The 17,738-nt window shown below is 42.8% G+C and overlaps 1 protein-coding gene across 12 annotated transcripts in view; it reads right to left on the bottom strand.

The window, feature by feature from the left end:
* Positions 1-17,738, bottom strand: part of birc6 (baculoviral IAP repeat containing 6) — a 169,842-nt gene that overhangs the window by 37,576 nt on the left and 114,528 nt on the right. For all 12 annotated transcript variants that reach the window (XM_085800868.1, XM_085800872.1, XM_085800877.1 and 9 more), the window contains exons 65-68: positions 14,276-14,498; positions 10,145-10,290; positions 4,383-4,493; positions 2,641-2,858 (exon numbers count right to left, since the gene is read on the bottom strand). In XM_085800868.1, coding sequence (XP_085656994.1) covers positions 2,641-2,858; positions 4,383-4,493; positions 10,145-10,290; positions 14,276-14,498 — 698 coding nt within the window. The remainder of the gene's footprint in view (positions 1-2,640; positions 2,859-4,382; positions 4,494-10,144; positions 10,291-14,275; positions 14,499-17,738) is intronic.

Raw genomic sequence — 17,738 nt, 5'->3', positions numbered from 1 at the left:
CCCGAGTCCATGACCAGCAGATAAAGACCATCCTTTCGACTGTGCGTGCAGTAACAAGGGAGATACGGGCAGAGCTGGCGCACCGCTAATTAACTTAGCTCAAACGCTGGAAGTGCATAGGTAGTGTTAGCCTGCCTCCACCTAAAGTCATCAGAGAAACTCTTCAGCAACTCTAAATGGAAACCGGCGGCCGATCTTCGTCTCAGAGCTGACAAAACTTTCCGGTAAGGCATCTTGAGCGGTCAAATACCGGTAACGGGACGAGATCGGTCAAAACGGAGGGTTCAAGCAAAGACGGTTTATTTTGGTTCAAGCTAGCTACATCGAGTTAGTTAGCTTCCTCTTTCAAAGTAAAAGCAAAAATTCTATCATTATGGTTTTCTGTATGTAAAGAGCAACGGGTGTTTTATTTTGTGAAAGTAACCGGAAGTGCGTTGGTCACAACGGCTAGCTTGAGTATAGCACCGAATTCGTCCGAACAAAACAGCTGGTATTTAGACAAATTAACGACACAGTGCTGATCTAAACGGCTACTTTCTGGCCTAAAAATTTTTGAAATGTCGATAAAGTGATATATTTACAGAGTTTAGAGCTAAAATGAAATCAGCTTCTGACTGCTGATTTCGGCTCGGGTAGGAGGCAGGCTAACACTACCTATGCACTTCCAGAGTTTGAGCTAAGCTAATTAGCGGTGCGCCAGCTCTGCCCGTATCTCCCTTGTTACTGCACGCACAGTCGAAAGGATGGTGTCTATCTGCTGGTCATGGAATAGGGAGTGAGGCAAGACATGGAAAAAAAAAAGTTGGCGTATCCCTTTAACAAATAGCAATAGAAAACCTTGTTTTCCCAGTTTGAGACCCTCAAAAGTAGACTGCGACTTATATGCCAATGCGACTTATATTTTGAATTTTACGGTAAGTTTATTTTGACATGGACATTCAGACCCAACACCTTTGCAGCCCAAAGTCAGGTGGAGTTGGTGTGGATAAACGGAGCAGACGAGGAGCTAATCAGCACTAATGTGAGGATACAGGCTGAGGTACAAAGACGTAGCGACCCCTCACTGAGAAGATTTCCACCTCACCAACCCCTGTCTCACTCTGTTGGAGCTGTTCTTGGGAAAAACTTAATTGTGTTAAACTGTGAATGTGTTAGTGTGTAGTGCTGTGACAGCGCTGGGTGGAGATCGTTCCTCTTCTGCCCCAGTCGGTGAACAGATCACATCTGGATGGAGCACGGCTGGTCTGGTTGCTCACAGTTCCAGTCTCCATATTTCTGATCTAATAATGAACATCACAACCTGCAGTCATCACACTGGAGTTTGTTCGCAGTCACATGTTTCTGTTGTTCTGCTGTGACTCTGACTTTGTTGCTGGTGAACCACCGCTTTTCACTGTGTGTTCTTTTGCCAGCACTCAGCTAATCAGATGAGGATTTTGACATTTAGCAGGAGATTCTGCCATTAGTCAACTTGTGGGTGAGAGCCATTTATTAAATGTCACTGGAGGAATGAGTAAGAGGCGTCGACAACAGGCCATGTGGCAGTAACACAGCAACGAGGACACAAACGTACAAGTGCTCATTCACTCCTCCAACCAGTGCTTTGTGTTCATCACAGGAGACAAACCAGACACAGCTACTACACTCAGTCTGATGACATCATGACCATGACAGTCATCAGCACCAGGAATGAATCTCCGAGTAGTTTGGGGGCAAACTGTGACGACCTGCTTCTCTTGGCTGTGTGTCTTCAACTGTGTCCCAATTCAGGGGCCCCATCCCTCAGAGGATGCACTCTATGAAGGAGTGGCCCCTCACAGCTGTCTCACACTGCCAAAAACGTATATCTCATAATCAAGATTATAATTTCTATATTGAAATCACAATCACGGCTGGTTAAATTCTTTTTAGGAGATAAATGCTGGTCTCATTGATGAAATCTAACAATTGTGGCAGTCGTATTAGTTTGTTTGAAATGAAAAGTGAAGCTTCATGTGTGTATTGGATAAGGCTGTCAAACGATTAAAATTTTTAATCGTGTGTTAATCGCAATCGTTAATTGCATCTTTGCTTGAAATAACAGCAATATGAATGGAAAGCATAAGAAACATCCAGATCTGGATGTTTCTTATGCTTTCCATTCATGGATTTAAAAATCAGCTGTCAGAGAGAGAGCAGCCTCGTTTGGTGATAAAAAGAACAAGTTCTCTAGTGTTGGAACATGAGGAGAAAAAACATATGCTGGTTTTCTGTAACATTATAAGACGGCGTCACCTCCCCATTTGTACATACTGTATTTCCAAGTAGTTGCTCTTCCTGTTGTAAACAATGAAACATGAAACACGCAGTAATCAGAAACCAGGATACTGTATTTATCATGTATACAGGGAAACTGAATAACCAGGTTTCTCTAAGTTCATGTAAACACCATATCCCAAATTTGATCAAAATTAGGATACCCATCAAAGCCGGGATACTTGAGTCACTGTCTCAAAGGGCACAGTTCCTGTTGCCTAGTAACCTTGACCTGTTGTTGACCCTGTGCTACAGAGAGAGAAACCCTCCTCTGTGTCTTATCATTCACACCTCCTCACACGCCTCACACGGAACAGAACAACTCCTGGGTGAGTGGAACTTTACCTTCATGATGTCCAGTCTCTCCTCGTCACAGCGGACGAAGACGCTGGATGAGGATGACAGGGGCAGAGAGGTGGACAGGGTGACGGCCTCCTGGGCCAGGCGGCGGGACCGCGCTGCGCTGTTGGTGTCGCTGGCGTTCTTCACCTGAGACATGTAATGGTAGTTGACCTTGAACATGAGCTTCCCGTCCTCGTCCTCCGAGACCATCTCAAAGGTATCTGGACGGAGAGAAGACAAGCAATCATTACCGGTGGAACGCTCGGAATGACACCTGAAGGTGTCGTCAGGGGCGACCACACCAAACTGCATGCTCTGATTTCTAGAAAACTCTCCATTGAAATATTGATCAGATCTCCATAAACATTTATAGTGAATTATATATGAAGGTAACACTTTACAATAAGGGTCCCTTAATTAACATTAGTTAGTACATTATTAAGCATTAATTAACTGTTTACAGATATATCAACAATCATTATTATGTATTACTTAGGATTAGGAAACACATTAATTAATGTAGCCTATTAGTAAGCAGTTAATTCATGTTTACTACTCAAAGTTAATACATTTAAAAGTTGAATAATGTAATTAGTTATCATTATGTATGCATTACTCAGCATTAATTAACACATTAGTTTATATATTAATGCTTAATAATGTACTAACTAACGTTAATTAAGGGACCCTTATTGTAAAGTGTTACCTATATGAACTACAGGGGGTTTCGGGTTTTTTTGGTCCATGCTGGACCAGAACCTTAGTATATAAACAAATTGTATGGGTCCACCAGCATGAACAAACGTTTGGCCAAAGGGAAAGGGAAAAATTGATTGACCGATTGACTGCTGATGTTTATTTTTTATTTTCTCATCTATTTACTTATTCTTTCTCTTCTTTTCTTGTTTTGCTCCTTATCACAATTTATCTCAATGCATTTACTTTCTTGACTGCTGTGTTAGGTCTTTCCTGTCTTGTGCTATGTCATGTCTTTATGTTTGTTTAATGTTTGTCGTTGGTATTGCACAATAATGATAACAAAAAACCACATTTGGCCGGTGCAGCAGCTTCTTGGGGCTTCCAGCAGCAGCAGCTCCACATGGTCATTAGACACTGTGAGCTCTTCTGTAGTGCTGCCTCAGGTGGACAGTACACCGAGTACAAGATGGGTCTCAACAGCCATTGAAGCCATATTAAATTTATGAGCCAATGTATTTGCTTGTGCACACAGTTTTCAACAGGTCCTGTCCATGTCCTTGCCATCTGCTGGGTGCTGGTTATGTAATGTCCTGACCATTCAATCTCATTATTTTCCTTCAAGGAAACATCAGATAGGAAAAAGTCAGGAAATACACAGTTTGTCTTCCTACCTGCTGATAATCATTTTGTTACTTAGAGCAGAGATAGGCTCAGATATTAGATGATATATATCTGACTGTTCCATGGTGATGTCACTACCAAGACACTAATCTTGCCGTCAGTTTTTCCACTCTCTTAAGTGAAACTACACTGTTTACACTCATGTCACTTCTGATTAGCTCAGACATCAAGCTGCTCACTAAATCAATTGTTACACAGCAAAACCAGAGTAATTATTCATGACACGGCTCAATGGAGGGTGATGGACAGGACAAAAGGGCTGAGAGGTTCCTTTCAGGGTTCTGGCATCAAGGCATTGTGGGTATTATCGGACAGAGAAGTGTGTTACATGCTGTACTTAAACACATGTTAACAGATAGACCTACCAAACTGCAGCTTCTTCATGGCGGCTACATATTTTTCTTCTAGAGAGCGGAGGATGGAGAGGGGCTTGGGCCGGCTCGACACCTTCCGAGAAGACTCCACCAGCTTCCTCTCTGGAGAGAAGATGAGGAAGAGCAGAGTAAAAAAAAGAGCAGGCATGTAGACAGTCAAGCACCACAGGTTTCATATTTTTAACACTTCCTCTACAAACCGATCTGTTGACTCATGTTTCAATAAGCATGTTTCAGAAGTGTGTCACATCCCTATTAATTCTATAATGGTAAAAATTTATATAACAAAACATTTGAGATCTGAACAGTGATCTGGGGTCACTGAACATGTCACACTGGGTCGGGGCAGAGGGTAAATGAGATAAAAGCTGACAAATACTGACAAATAGACACAGACTTCGGACTAGGTATCAAAATAAGGAAAACTAGAAAATTTCCTCTCGGGAAATTTTGAATGGGCCACGGGAGCTACTGCGGGTTGTGCCATCTCTGTCAACATGGGAATCAAACCCACGATCTTAAGGTCAAGACAGAGCTGATCAGACAGACACATGATCATCTTTCTATAAGCACTGATATGGAGGAGCTGTAACCACATTAGGTTAAGTGTGTGTGTGTGTGTGTGTGTGAGACTGTAATCACATGAAGCTGGCTCTAGAGTCTGTGTGTGTGTGTGTGTGACTGACTTGACACATAGTTAGTTAGTAGCTGCATCCTGTGTCAGTCTGATTTAGCTGTGTCTCTGTTTATAAACATTTAAACGAGCGCCAGGTGGATTGTTTATTAAGTTAACGAGCTCTGGCCTGAGGATCAAAGAGGTTACCACGGCGATAGGGGCCCCCGCAGGCTGAGACAGACAGAAACGTGGAGAAAAAGAGCCATTTTCTGCCTCTGCACCGGTCTCACATTTAGGCTAATCACATGAAGTTACCTGTGTGTGTGTGTGTGTGTGTGTGTGTGTGTAACTGTAATCACATGAAGCTGGTTCTAGAGTCTGTGTGTGTGTGTGACTATGAGCTGCATCCTGTGTCAGTCTGATTTAGCTGTGTCTGTGTTTATAAACATTTAAACGAGCGCCAGGTGGATTGTTTTAGATGTTAACGAGCCCCTGCAGGCTGAGACAGACAGAAACGTGGAGAAAAAGAGCCATTTTCTGCCTCTGCACCGGTCTCACATTTAGGCTTAGGGTGAGAAAACGGTAACTCCTATCAGAACAAAACACAGATCATATTTCTCTAAGGACTTCCTGAAAATTTTGGTACGATTTGGTGTTTCTACAGTAAATATTTTGGCGACGCTGGCAGTTTTAAAACATCAGGCCGTTCTGCTTCTCTCAGAAAATATTTGTATTGGACTCAATGAGGAGCAGAGACAGACGTGGCCGCACTTAGAGGCTCAGAGTTTAAATTCTGTAAGTCTCTCTGATATTTTGAGCAGATTAAGAGATCAAGGATGAGCTCGTCTACAAACGTGGCCGAAATTATGTGTCTAGAGTGTAAATTGTGGCCGTATGGAGTTTGGATAGAGAAAAAATCTGGAGTTTTTCTGGCATCTCTCCCACTCTAACCGATGATGTCACGCACTCTGACACGAACATTCCGTCCAATACACACCCATTATAATCTCATAATTTCTCCAAAAATGATCATGGTCATTGAACAGGGATTGATCAAAAACTATATGACCTATCAAAACGTGGAGTAATACGACAATACACAAGACTTGTGTCTACTGTTTAAAGTTTAAATGGAGTCTCTAGGTGAAAGTATGCCTGAGCAGTAGACGTTTGTTAAACTCCGATGATTGGTCTTTTTCGCTCTTTTTTTTCCACCCGTCCCATTGACTTACATGCAAAAATTTTGCGCAGTTTTTCGCGACTTACGTCGCGAAAAATTCGTAAACTGTTGAGAAAAGTAATAGCACCCCGATCCCGATCGAACCGCACGTTTTGATATATAATTTGTCCTGCAACTCTTCGAATCGAAAATTGTCCGGAAGATGAAAAATAACTAGAAAATTTCCTCTCGGGAAATTTTGAATGGGCCACGGGAGCTACTGCGGGTTGTGCCATCTCTGTCAACATGGGAATCAAACCCACGATCTTAAGGTCAAGACAGAGCTGATCAGACAGACACATGATCATCTTTCTATAAGCACTGATATGGAGGAGCTGTAACCACAGCCCGGGCACTGGTCCCTGCAGCTATTTCATAGCTGTTGGGACCAGTGCCCGGTGCAATTGCCCGTGGCCCTAATGATTCAAAATGGAAAAGCTGACCTATTGTTTGAGAATCGAAAAGCTTAAGTTTTATCAAATTTGGGAAAAATTGATTGAATTTATAACCCTGACTTGAGCAGACTTTGTATGATCCCCTTTTTTGTCGCCTTCCTATCTCTGATGGAAATAACAATAAGTAAGTTTCCTCACGTTAATGTATATAGTTGTCTTTTTAAGATTGTTTAGTATGTTGATGCAGAAACTACAACCAGGTTGTAAGCATGTGGGTTGAAGAGAGAGTTTAGTGTGTGTAAATGTGCTAAACCTTTTATATTTAGTGGAATATATAAGGACATGTTTCCAGGAAAGTGAATATGGATGCTCATGAAGGACCAGGAGGACTGTCCTTCAAAAAAATGTTTTTTGTATTTTTGTATTGTTGATTCTGATGGAAAATGCATTTTCCAAACAAAATTAAAAAAAAAAAAAAAAGGAATAGATAAACAGATTTTGGATCGATAACATTCTAACTATTCCTGACCCTAAATGTATAAGAGCATGTTTTATTTTCCAATTGTTCTCAATGCAGAAAAAGCTGGAGAGAAAACTCTATGTTCTGCTGTTTTTGTTCTTGTAGTTGTCAGTCTTCAGAAAGGAGGTGTCGCAACAGTTTCCTTCAGACAACCAATCAGACGGGGCAGTACTCATCACCGAGGTGTCTGAGAAAATGGAGGAGACGTTTGTTGCGGCTGGGCCTGACTATCCTGATGTGTTGGATGTGATCAGAGCGGGTCGTCAGTCGCTGAGGAGCTGAGCTTTTATCAGCAGCGTCGATGAGACGCAACGAGTGGAAACAACCAACTGTCACACAGGTGGGTGGTGATGTGATGTCACCACATAGTGAGCTGTTGAAGAAAAACACCATGGACAGATGGAGTACGATGCTGCTGATGTGGTGTGTTTGAGCTGTTGTGTTGGGACAGCTCCATCAATAGGAGAGCGATACTTGTGGATCGATGCTGTCCTGCTGCCTGATCACCAGCCTCGGTGCTAATGGAATGATTACACCTCTGTCGGGCGCACAACAGTCTACAACTCTGTATGATGTGTGACTGCCCAGGCCTTTATCATATGGATTTCTTTATGAGGAGTGACACGGCATTGATCTCCATCTGCATCCTCTTCCCCACATGCTCAGCTGCAGAGCGGCGACAGTGATCAATCAGACGGCGTTTATGTGCAGGGAGCTGGAGGTAAAGGGCAGGTGGGGTATAATTAATATTGTGTACTGTGAGGTAATGGGGGGGTTGTGTGTGTGTAATGTTTCATCATGCGGAGGACACTGATGGTGATGCTTTAAAGTGACTAATGGCAAACAAGGAGCATCTCCTGTCTTTATGTCCCCGTGTAGAGGAACAAGGGACGACAGCTGCTCTGTCCTTTACCATCCTCCGCTGTCTGAGTCCTGTGACACACTTTCACACACACTCTTCGTCTCCTCCACAGGAACACATGTCAACCAGTGTGGAGCGGTTTTAGGAACAAGGCCTCAAGTGGAAAGAGACACAGATCCCACAATGCAAGAGGTGTCACCCTGACTGTCAGGGGCTGGGGCGCCAAGAAGGGAGAATAAGGAGAAGGGTTCTAGGGGCCTAGAGAGGACCCTAATAAAACTACAATACTGACAAAAAAAATATGCGTTAAAGGGACATTGCGTAACTTTTCCTGTTATCTATTCACGAAAATCACCCCCATCAACAAACTGAAGTGTTCCGGTAAGCTCTGAATTTGCCGTTCATATCATTCATATATACATGGAGCGGGTAAGCTCGGTGCTGGCTGCCATGTGGTGTCTCCATGTTTTTACGTTCATTGTCACGTGTATTGTTTTGCCTCGTGCTGACGGACCACTTGTTTATGCCGTTACATGCAGCGGCTGTCGTCCGTCTGCCCAATTTCACGTGAATGCAGCATGAAAAATATGACTGAGTTGCTTGTGATATACAACCGCAATGCTAGATGGGAGTAATTCCTACACAATGTACTTTTAAGTTATTAACTTAGAATCACAAACATATTTTATTTATAATATAATGGTAAAATGGTGAAATTCATTGTATTCAGTGCTTATCCTACCAAGCACCTGTCATGTTATTTTCACAAATATGGGGATGATAGCAAAAAATTAAATAATTAAAAAGCTAAGTTTTATGTAAAACAGCATCAACATTTAAATTTTTTTTTTTTTTTTTTTTTTTTTTTTACAATTGGGCCCAGTAATATCCCTTTTAATGGGATTCAAAATCCCTGGCAGCGCCCCTGGTTAGGGGCCGCGTCCCCCAAACACAATTTTTTGTCTTTCTACACAGATCCTATGAAGTTCGGTGACTGTTCGTGCTCAGAGCGCCTCCAGTAGAAATCTGATCAACTTTTAGAACAGCGCCCGTCACTGTCACTTTTCTCACACTGACCAATCAAAATCCAAAAAGGGGCAGGACTTACATTACACTCCATTGTCAAGTGTAATATTGATTTAGGCTCCAAACTAACTTATATAGACGTCTAAGGGGGGAAAGCGACTCAATTTTATTCTGAAAGACACGCGCATCTGCGATTCTGCGCCCCCGAAGCCTGCAACGCATTCATGTGATCGGTTTTTGAGGGTGAGCGCTGGTATTTAAAAATCAGATGGCAGAGGGAGAACAGCGCTGTTTGGTCGACCCGTCTGCAGCTTCTTACTGGGTGAGAATGGTAGAAGATCAGAGGAGCAATCACCACCTCACGGGAGTTCATGAAGAATCAGATGTGAACAACATGGAGAGTGTGGTGCAACAACTTATTGTGATGTTGGTCAAACTTTAAAAAAAACTAAAGCAGTTTAAATGAGTCTGAATGGGATACAATCCCCATAATAAGTTTTAATATCTGTTGTTTATAGCTTGTTAGCCTCGAGGCCTGGTGTATTAACTGTTGCCTGGCAACAGCATCAGCTTCTCCAGGATTTATGAAATCATCGTGATAGTCATCCTGATAGTCACACCTGAACATCAAGTTGTTTGATAGAAACTGGCTCCAGTTCTGCCCTCAGTAAGCATCAGACCCACTGTCCTGGACCAGAGCCCTCAGCCAATCAGGGTCACATCAGCCTGCAGGCTGTAGTGGGCCATGTTTAACCTGGAGGTCAAGTTCAGCTTTTAAAACAGGCCAATAACCTCCCTGTGGTGTTCAGCCAACCACAGCTGAGGGAATTCAGACTTTCTGATAGGCTAAACTTATCTGAGGTCAGACCCAGTTTCTTGTCCTTGTACTGAGAGGGCAAGACTCAGAGAAAAGTTTATGAAAGAGGGAGTGGGAGAGGGAGAGAGACAGAAAAAGAGATCAAACAATAAAGGATTTAAGCAAAGGACAGAGCAGGGATCCAGATGTGTTAGGGATGTGCTTCACTCCTCTGTACTGCTGTGACATCAGCTGCTACACTGAACAAGAAAAAAGAAGAAAATAGACAAACACATGTATGAAGACATAGTGTACGCACCCTGGTTGGCCTGCCGCAGGCTGGTGGTGGCGGTGTAGACGATCTCAGCTGTCCTCTGGATATCAGGGACCAGCAGAGTCAAACCCTCAGGCTCTGGGTCGGAGCTCTCAGTCTTCACCACACCTTTACTCTTATCTTTCTTGGACCTGCAACGCACAAAGATTTCAGTCACAATGGAGAACAAGTGAGATGTAGAGACACTGGAGGGAACTCTGACTGCAGCGGGGACTGTCATGTCTCTGCTCTGCTCGGTGACACTGTGAGACACCGCCGGTGAGCCTGTGGGACGGGGCCGGGACTAAAAGCAGCGCCCGCTAAATGTTGAAAACAGCGGTGGTACGTGCTTCCAAACCAGAAACGTCTAAAGTCGCTCTTGACAAGGGAAAAAAAGTAGGGACCGGGCCTGCCGTGCCATGTAAAAAAAACAAACAAAAAAAAACACAACAAACTGACAGCGATCGTGTGTCACGACTTCCTGTATCTGGCCCTTCAAATTAAAAGCCCTATAGCCTTTCATATACAGTTCAGTCATATTGATTTTGACTTAATTTTGACAAAACACGGCTCCAAATGTTGTTTTTTTTCCTGCGACCAATCGACCAATGAGATTTTGGTCGGCTAAATTGCATTGTATTATAATTGCTTAACTATTGTAAAGCGCATTGAGTTTGCCCTGTGCATGCACTTTATAAATAAAATTGAATTGAATAATGTTTTTTTGGTCGACCAGTGCTTGGTCGACTATTTGGGGGCAGTCCTAGTTAAAATTGTTAATGTTAGGCTATATATTGTTGTTATAATAAATAATCCAGTTTTTGCTATCAAAATCTCTTCTTTTTTTAACCTTAATAAAATTAGAATTGAATCGAATCGTGTATTGAACCGTGGGTCAGAAATCGAGATACGAATCGAATCGTGACTTTGGTGTATTGTTACAGGCCTAAAAACAAGGAAATTATTTTTTTAACTAATATATTTATTTTACTGGAAACAGTTTAAAGCTCAAGCATTAATATTTTGTTGGTATTTGAAGTCCTTATAGTGCAGTGTTATCTTGCATCGTGCAGTATTTGTTCTTAACGTATGGAGAAAAAGTGTTGTTTGTTTATTACCTCAATACATTTAAAGTAATTTCTATTTAACTTGTGTACATTTTAGTCAGTAACATTAAAAACACACTCTTTGGAATAGATCTGTTGTATTTGAAGCTCAAATAAAAAAGTTAATAATAATGAAATAATAATTGGTAGTAAAACAAGAGTAAAAGGTTCAAAAATGAAGACGGAAAAAACAGAATTTCCTAAAATGAAAACGGAAAAATTGGGAAAAAAATAAAACTCTAGTTCTCTGAGCCATGAGTAAGTGGGCCAGGAAGAGCTTCCTAAAGGTAACATGTGGTCAGGTTTTTCTAGCAGGAGCAGGTTCCTGCTCTGGGAGCCGACGTCGCATTAATCTGCCTGTCAGCTCTGGTGGAGCAGCCGTCCCACTCAGATACTCCACTCAGGTTTCAGAGAACAAATTATTTTCATAACCTACGGTTTTCGTCCCGTCGTACCTTAAATGAACCTCTCTGCCATACGAGGGCTGCTGCAACATTCATGATGGGATGTTCTAAAAATACCAGTGGATACATCATTCATAAGGAGCCACTCTGACATGTATGTAAACCTGAGTACAAGATGTTGTCAAGAGGCTCTGAGTGAAGGAGCTGATTCACATGAAGCTGTAGCGATGGTGTGTCTTGTGAGTTGAAGCGTCAGTCTGAGTCTATGTACAAGCTAAGTTTTGATAGTGCTACTGTACATAGCTAACATCAACATTAACAGCTGTTCTCTTACCAGTCCAGAACAAATGCTGAGTTCAGCATCAAACTTCCTAAAAAACACCTCTCTCTATAACGCCTTTTTCCATTCAAGTTAGCATACTAAGCCCTGCTAGCCCTGATCTGATTGGTCCGTCTCTTCACTGAAGCCTACAGAGGACATGAAAAACAGGAAAAAGGAAAAAACAAACAAACGAAAAAAACTTGCGATTAACCCTAGTAGCCCTAGTAGCAAAGCTAAGCTTACAAACAGCTCCTTTAATCCACAGCAGTTTTCTCTTCGTGTGCATCGAGTACATGTTTTTGTTGTTGAGGCTAGGGGTTGCATGACTTCAGATTTTTTAAAGTCGACTCTAATGTTATGAAAGTCGAGTCGACGTCGACTAGTCGCTGATGACGTCATTCATATTTTTCCCATCATAAATCACAGGAGGAGGGAAATGCTTTGCAACAATCTGTATTCACTGACAGACGCGCATGCACAGAAATTAGTCCACAGAACAGCAGCTTTATAAACAACAAGCTGTAAATCAGTTTGTTTTTCTGTAACATGCACTCCTATACAAGTGCAAAAGATAATACTGTAGCTCCTGTCCGTTAAACAATTAGGGAGGAAAACGACACACAGGCCTCGTCACCATCACAGTCCTGCTCACTCACAGTGTCACTCACATTTTTTTTCTGGTTGGTTGTTGCTGTTGTTGGTTGTTGTTGTTGTGCGCGACGTAAAGCTGTCAATATGAGCGGAGTTTTTTTTTTTTTTTTTTAATTGCCGGCAGCCCGGACACACTGCTGGCAGAAGCGCAGCGCCTCACAGGCGCTTGGCGTCTCACAGGCAGCAGCTTCTCCTGCTCTCTCTCTCCGCGCCGGTCAAACATCAACCCGTCTGTATCTGCTCTGTTTTCCAAACACAGGTCTGTCTCTAGCGCTGTATGTATGGATGTGTGTCTTGTGTGCAGACGCAACTGACAAATATTTATAGACGGACAAGCAAACTTAATCATCGTTTATTTTATTTTGAAAATTGACCGGATTCCCTCGCCTTTTCTGTGCCTGACTTCCTGTCTGGTACGCGCTCGTTCTATCCAGCTTGACGGCGCTCGTATTTTTTTCATTCAGCGCACTCAGCTGTTGTTTCAAGCCGCTACTCTTGTAGCCTACTGTTACATGATCAGCGACTAGTCGACGTCAAGCTCAAAACGTCATTGTGGAGCAGTAAAGTCGACTAGTCGATTAGTCGACTAGTCTGTGCAACCCCTAGTTGAGGCACACATATCTGTGTGTATCTCTGAAAGCAGCTCAGTGGCTGCTGGGATACATTCACATCCTCTAGTGTGTACTTCAATGCCAACTGTGAAGATTCTCAATTCATTGCTATTGCACAGAAGACAGTCAGTGACACTGGTGAATTTTCTAAGGCTTCAGTCCAAAATATATTAAAAAGGAATGTGATTATTCAACTTTATGTGCTAGGGATGTGCGATAATACTGGCGGACCTATAATATTGGCCCAATATTTGCATAAAAATGGAATATCTGTCCATATTATTATCAGGTTTTCTGCCAATAATGAAAACCAATAACATAATGCCTTGATTTCGTAGCAAATTAAGTAGCAACGGATCATTGCTACTTAATTCGCACAATGTATGCAGTGGGAGATGGTTTGATCTGTGAGTCAGAGCTCTTTTTTTCTCATTTTTTTTCTTTCTTTCTTTCTTTTGTTTGTGTGTGTGTGTGTGTGTGTGTGTGTGTGTGTGTGTGTGTAAACAAATAAACAACGGTTAAACCAGTGGGGCATCACAACAAAAGCAGGCATACAGTAATGTGTTAATTCATGACAGTAGATATTAGTTTTTTTGGGGAAAAAAGGCTGCATATTGGTACAGATTGTTATCGGACTTGGAAATTAAAGGGATAGTTCAATATTTTGGCAAATTGGCCCATTGCCATAATCCTTAGGAGTAGGTTTTGTTACCTTTAATTGTCGGTGCAAGCTATTTTTAGAAGGGCGGAGCAGAGCCGCTGGTATTTCCGGGTTTCCCTAATCAAACTCAGCAAATAAATCAAGAAATTCCATGAGCCTCCGAAGTGCAGCTATGAGTAGCTCACTGCTCTGCTCCTCCATTCTAAAAATATCTTGCACCGACAATTAAAGGTAACAAACCTACTGCTAAGACTATAGTGATTATAGCAATGGGCCAATTTGCCAAAATGTTGAACTATCCCTTCAAGTGTTGGACAGAATCGGCATATCGGACATCCCTATTTGTAACCATTAAGTCGGATGATTTTTTCCTGCATCTCACCTGAGGCGATTGGTGTACGTGTCCACACATGTCTTCATCTTGGCGAGCAGCATCCCGACGGAGGTCTGTCCCTCAGATTGTTCTTCATCCTCCTCCTCCTCACTCTGCCCCGGGTCCCCGGACAGAGGCAGCAGCAGAGGGACCAGGGCCGTGCAGGTGGAGATGGCCCTCAGCAGCTCCAGAAGTGCCCGGTATAAAGGCACGTGGCGCGCCATATCCAGAACTGCACAGAGAAGAGAAGAGAATCCAAAGTGTAAGATACAAAAGGATTCACACATATTAGGTCGGTGTCACTGAGCCGGGCACAGCTGCGTGTTTGTTATTTATGGTTGGATGGGAACAGGGTCTGGATGTCAGAGTTCCGGCGCTGGTGGGAATGCGCTTAATCACATCTCAGTTCATCCCTGATCCAGGGTTGAATAACAATGTTGTGTTCTACCGCTGCAACACTGATACAAACAAATGGTTTCCCACTGAAATAAGGAAATTAAAAGTTACCAAAGGACAGACCAAGGTCCACTCTCAAAAGACAACATTACAAAGTCTTTACGTTTCCCCTGAAGCAAGCTGGAGCCGGTAACACTCATACCACTCCTCCAGTCTCCCACTGACCTGAGGCCTGCAGCACCAGGACTTACAGTGTACGTCGGCTGAGTCAAGGTTCACACTCAGCGTCAAACAACACGATCAGAAGACAAACATCATCCACAGTGTTTTCTCCTTCTTCACCTACAAGACTGCATCAGTTTAACAACCACATCCTGGCTTCTGTCCACAACCCTGGCGTTGTGCTCATGCTGGTGGCCATGAAGTGACAGGTGTCATGTTTCTGTGTTGACTGTGGCTCTCATTTCAGTTTGACTTGACTGGAACTATTCTAAAAACAATATCTAAAATTGACATGGAAATAGGGCTGCACATCTATCGTTCGCATGTGCAATAGTCACATCGCACGATGTGTGATGTGCTGTGCTATCTAAGATACAATATTTACAATGAATATCAATTGTAAATCAATGACACATTAACATAATCACTTGATCACATGATTATTTTAGGCTTCTAATTGCGACACATCTCAGTTTTACATACTGTTATGGTAACTGCAAAATAAAAAAATAAAAGAATTTTGGTATGGAGCAGCGAATAATATACACGAAAGAAGACCGACATTATATTATTACTCACAAATAAAGCCATTCATACATGACTGAACTTTTAACCCCCTATAACCCAACCAGGCCTCTTAGATCAGCTGATCAGAATCTTTTAGTTGTTCCTCCAACCAAACTGAAAACAAAGGGTGACCGCGCGTTTTCAGCTCTGACCCCCCGGCTTTGGAACAGCCTTCCGCTTAGTGTTAGATCAGCTGACTCCACTGCACTTTTTAAACAACATCTTAAAACCCACTTTTACTGTATAGGAAGGCGTATTCTTAACTATTTCCTGATTTTGTTTAATTATTTTAACATTTTATCTGCCCTGCAAGAGCATTTCTACTTACTTATAAATTCATTTGTATTGTACTTTTGTATATGAATTTGTTTGTACTTTTACTGTCTTTGTGGGCGAAGCGCCGCTGACTGTGGATTTTTGATTGATTGTGGGTCGTGTGAACTCAGAGGGAGGGGGGTTTGCATGTATAAGTATATATTGTATTTCTTAATATTGCAATATACGATATATTGCGATTTTTTTTTTTCCTCCAAATATTGTGCAGCCTTAGTTTGCAACTCTTTACTGATAAGTGTATTTTACAAGTGCTATTTCCACTGCTAACAGTCCTCAGGTATTTTGCATCAAAAATCCCTCCATAACAATGTTATCTGGTAAAAACAAAAACTGTTGCGCTGACAGAGCATCACATCTGAACATACAGTGATGATATCCATGAAAACGCTCACATGTTTATCAGAGAGTGTTTGATGCAGCCGTCTCAGTGTGATAATCAATACAACAATAACGGAAACATAACGATGGCATCAGAGGATAACTGTGGATCTGTACCACTAACTTCCATCGAGTCACTGCAGCACATAATTGATCAGAGAATCAGTTTTCAAAGTGAGTGAAAAGTGAAGTGGGAGGTCAGAGGATCACTGGGATGTATTCTGGATCTCTACAGCCTCTAGTAGGGATGCAACGGTTCTCGGTAAAATACCGAACCGTTCGGTACGGCCTGCGCGGTGCAATACGCTCTTGGACCGCGGTATTTCAGATTCAGCTTGCATCAGCTCTTACTGCTTTACAGGCAGCTGTGCCGTGTATGTGTGTGCCTGGCTGTTTAAGGCGAAAGCCCGCCCCCGCGAGTCGATGTCCAATCACTGTTGAGCCTCCACACACTCACAGTGACTCCCCCCCTGCAACTGAAAGTGCAGCAGCTCACACACAGAAGAGGGGAAAAAAAAAAAAAAGAAAACAAACAGGCGGCGGCATGAGCGGTCGCTGATCGCAATCGCGGGGGAAATTAATTAGTTATTAGCGCGATTTAGCTCATTTAGCTTTTATTAGAGTTCCAGCACAACTCTGTCCATGCACACTGCATGTGTTTGGTCGCGTGCCCGCGTGTCCGCGCGCGATAGAGAGACCGAGGTCGAGCAGGAGTTGACTGACAGGGATGAGAGGTGGTGACAAAGGCTGTTTAAAAAAACACAATAGACTAACTCCTTCTTTCCCAGTGAGAGACTGTGGCTGCCAGCATAGTGACGGTCTTCCATGACGGCAATATAGCGCGATCTCTGTTTGAAAGTGGCTTCAGAGTGTTCACCTACTGAAAGACTAAAGGAGTGTGCAGAGGGAGGAGCTAGGGGCTGTTCACAGACAGTTCAGGTGTGTGTGTGTGTGTGTGTGTGTGTGTGTGAGTGAGAGAGATAGAGGGGAGAGCTATATTAGAAATATTATAAATTATAAACATTATTTTGGGAGAAAAAAAAAGTTCTCTGCACAAAATACATACCGAAACCGTACCGAGAACCGTGGCCAAAAACCGAGGTACGTATCGTACCGTGGGCTACCTGTACCGTTGCACCCCTAGCCTCTAGCAGGGCTGAAGCTGCTGGAGTATCAGATAGAGCGACGTGGTTGTAGTGAAGACTAGTGACATTTTACTCTGAGAGGGAAGCAGCAGTTTGGACAGAAGTTGGAGTGAGGTGTCAGTCTGCACTGCAACGACCATGAGATGATGTCATCCAAGGCTCAGTTTTGGGTTTGTTTCCAGCTGCAGCCCGTCAGTTACATCGACCTGTATCTGTCCAGGAGCCAATCAGATGGAGATAATCATCTACAGGCTGACCATGTGAGCTGCATTATTCGAAGAGAAGCTGTTTACTGTGTGTGTGTGTGTGTGTGTGTGTGTGTGTGGAGGTACTTGTGCATCCTTGTGCGTGCCCTGAAGCCTCAAAATAAATAGAACAGCTCTTGTTTGTGGCACCGGACTGTTTTACATTTATATTGAAATCCCCAG

This window comes from Trachurus japonicus, chromosome 15 (genome assembly GCF_045865225.1).
Source record: "Trachurus japonicus isolate A0001 chromosome 15, Traja_1.0".
Lineage (NCBI taxonomy): Eukaryota > Metazoa > Chordata > Actinopteri > Carangiformes > Carangidae > Trachurus > Trachurus japonicus.
Note: the sequence above shows the minus strand (reverse complement) of the source record. Positions and strands in the feature narration are given on the sequence as shown.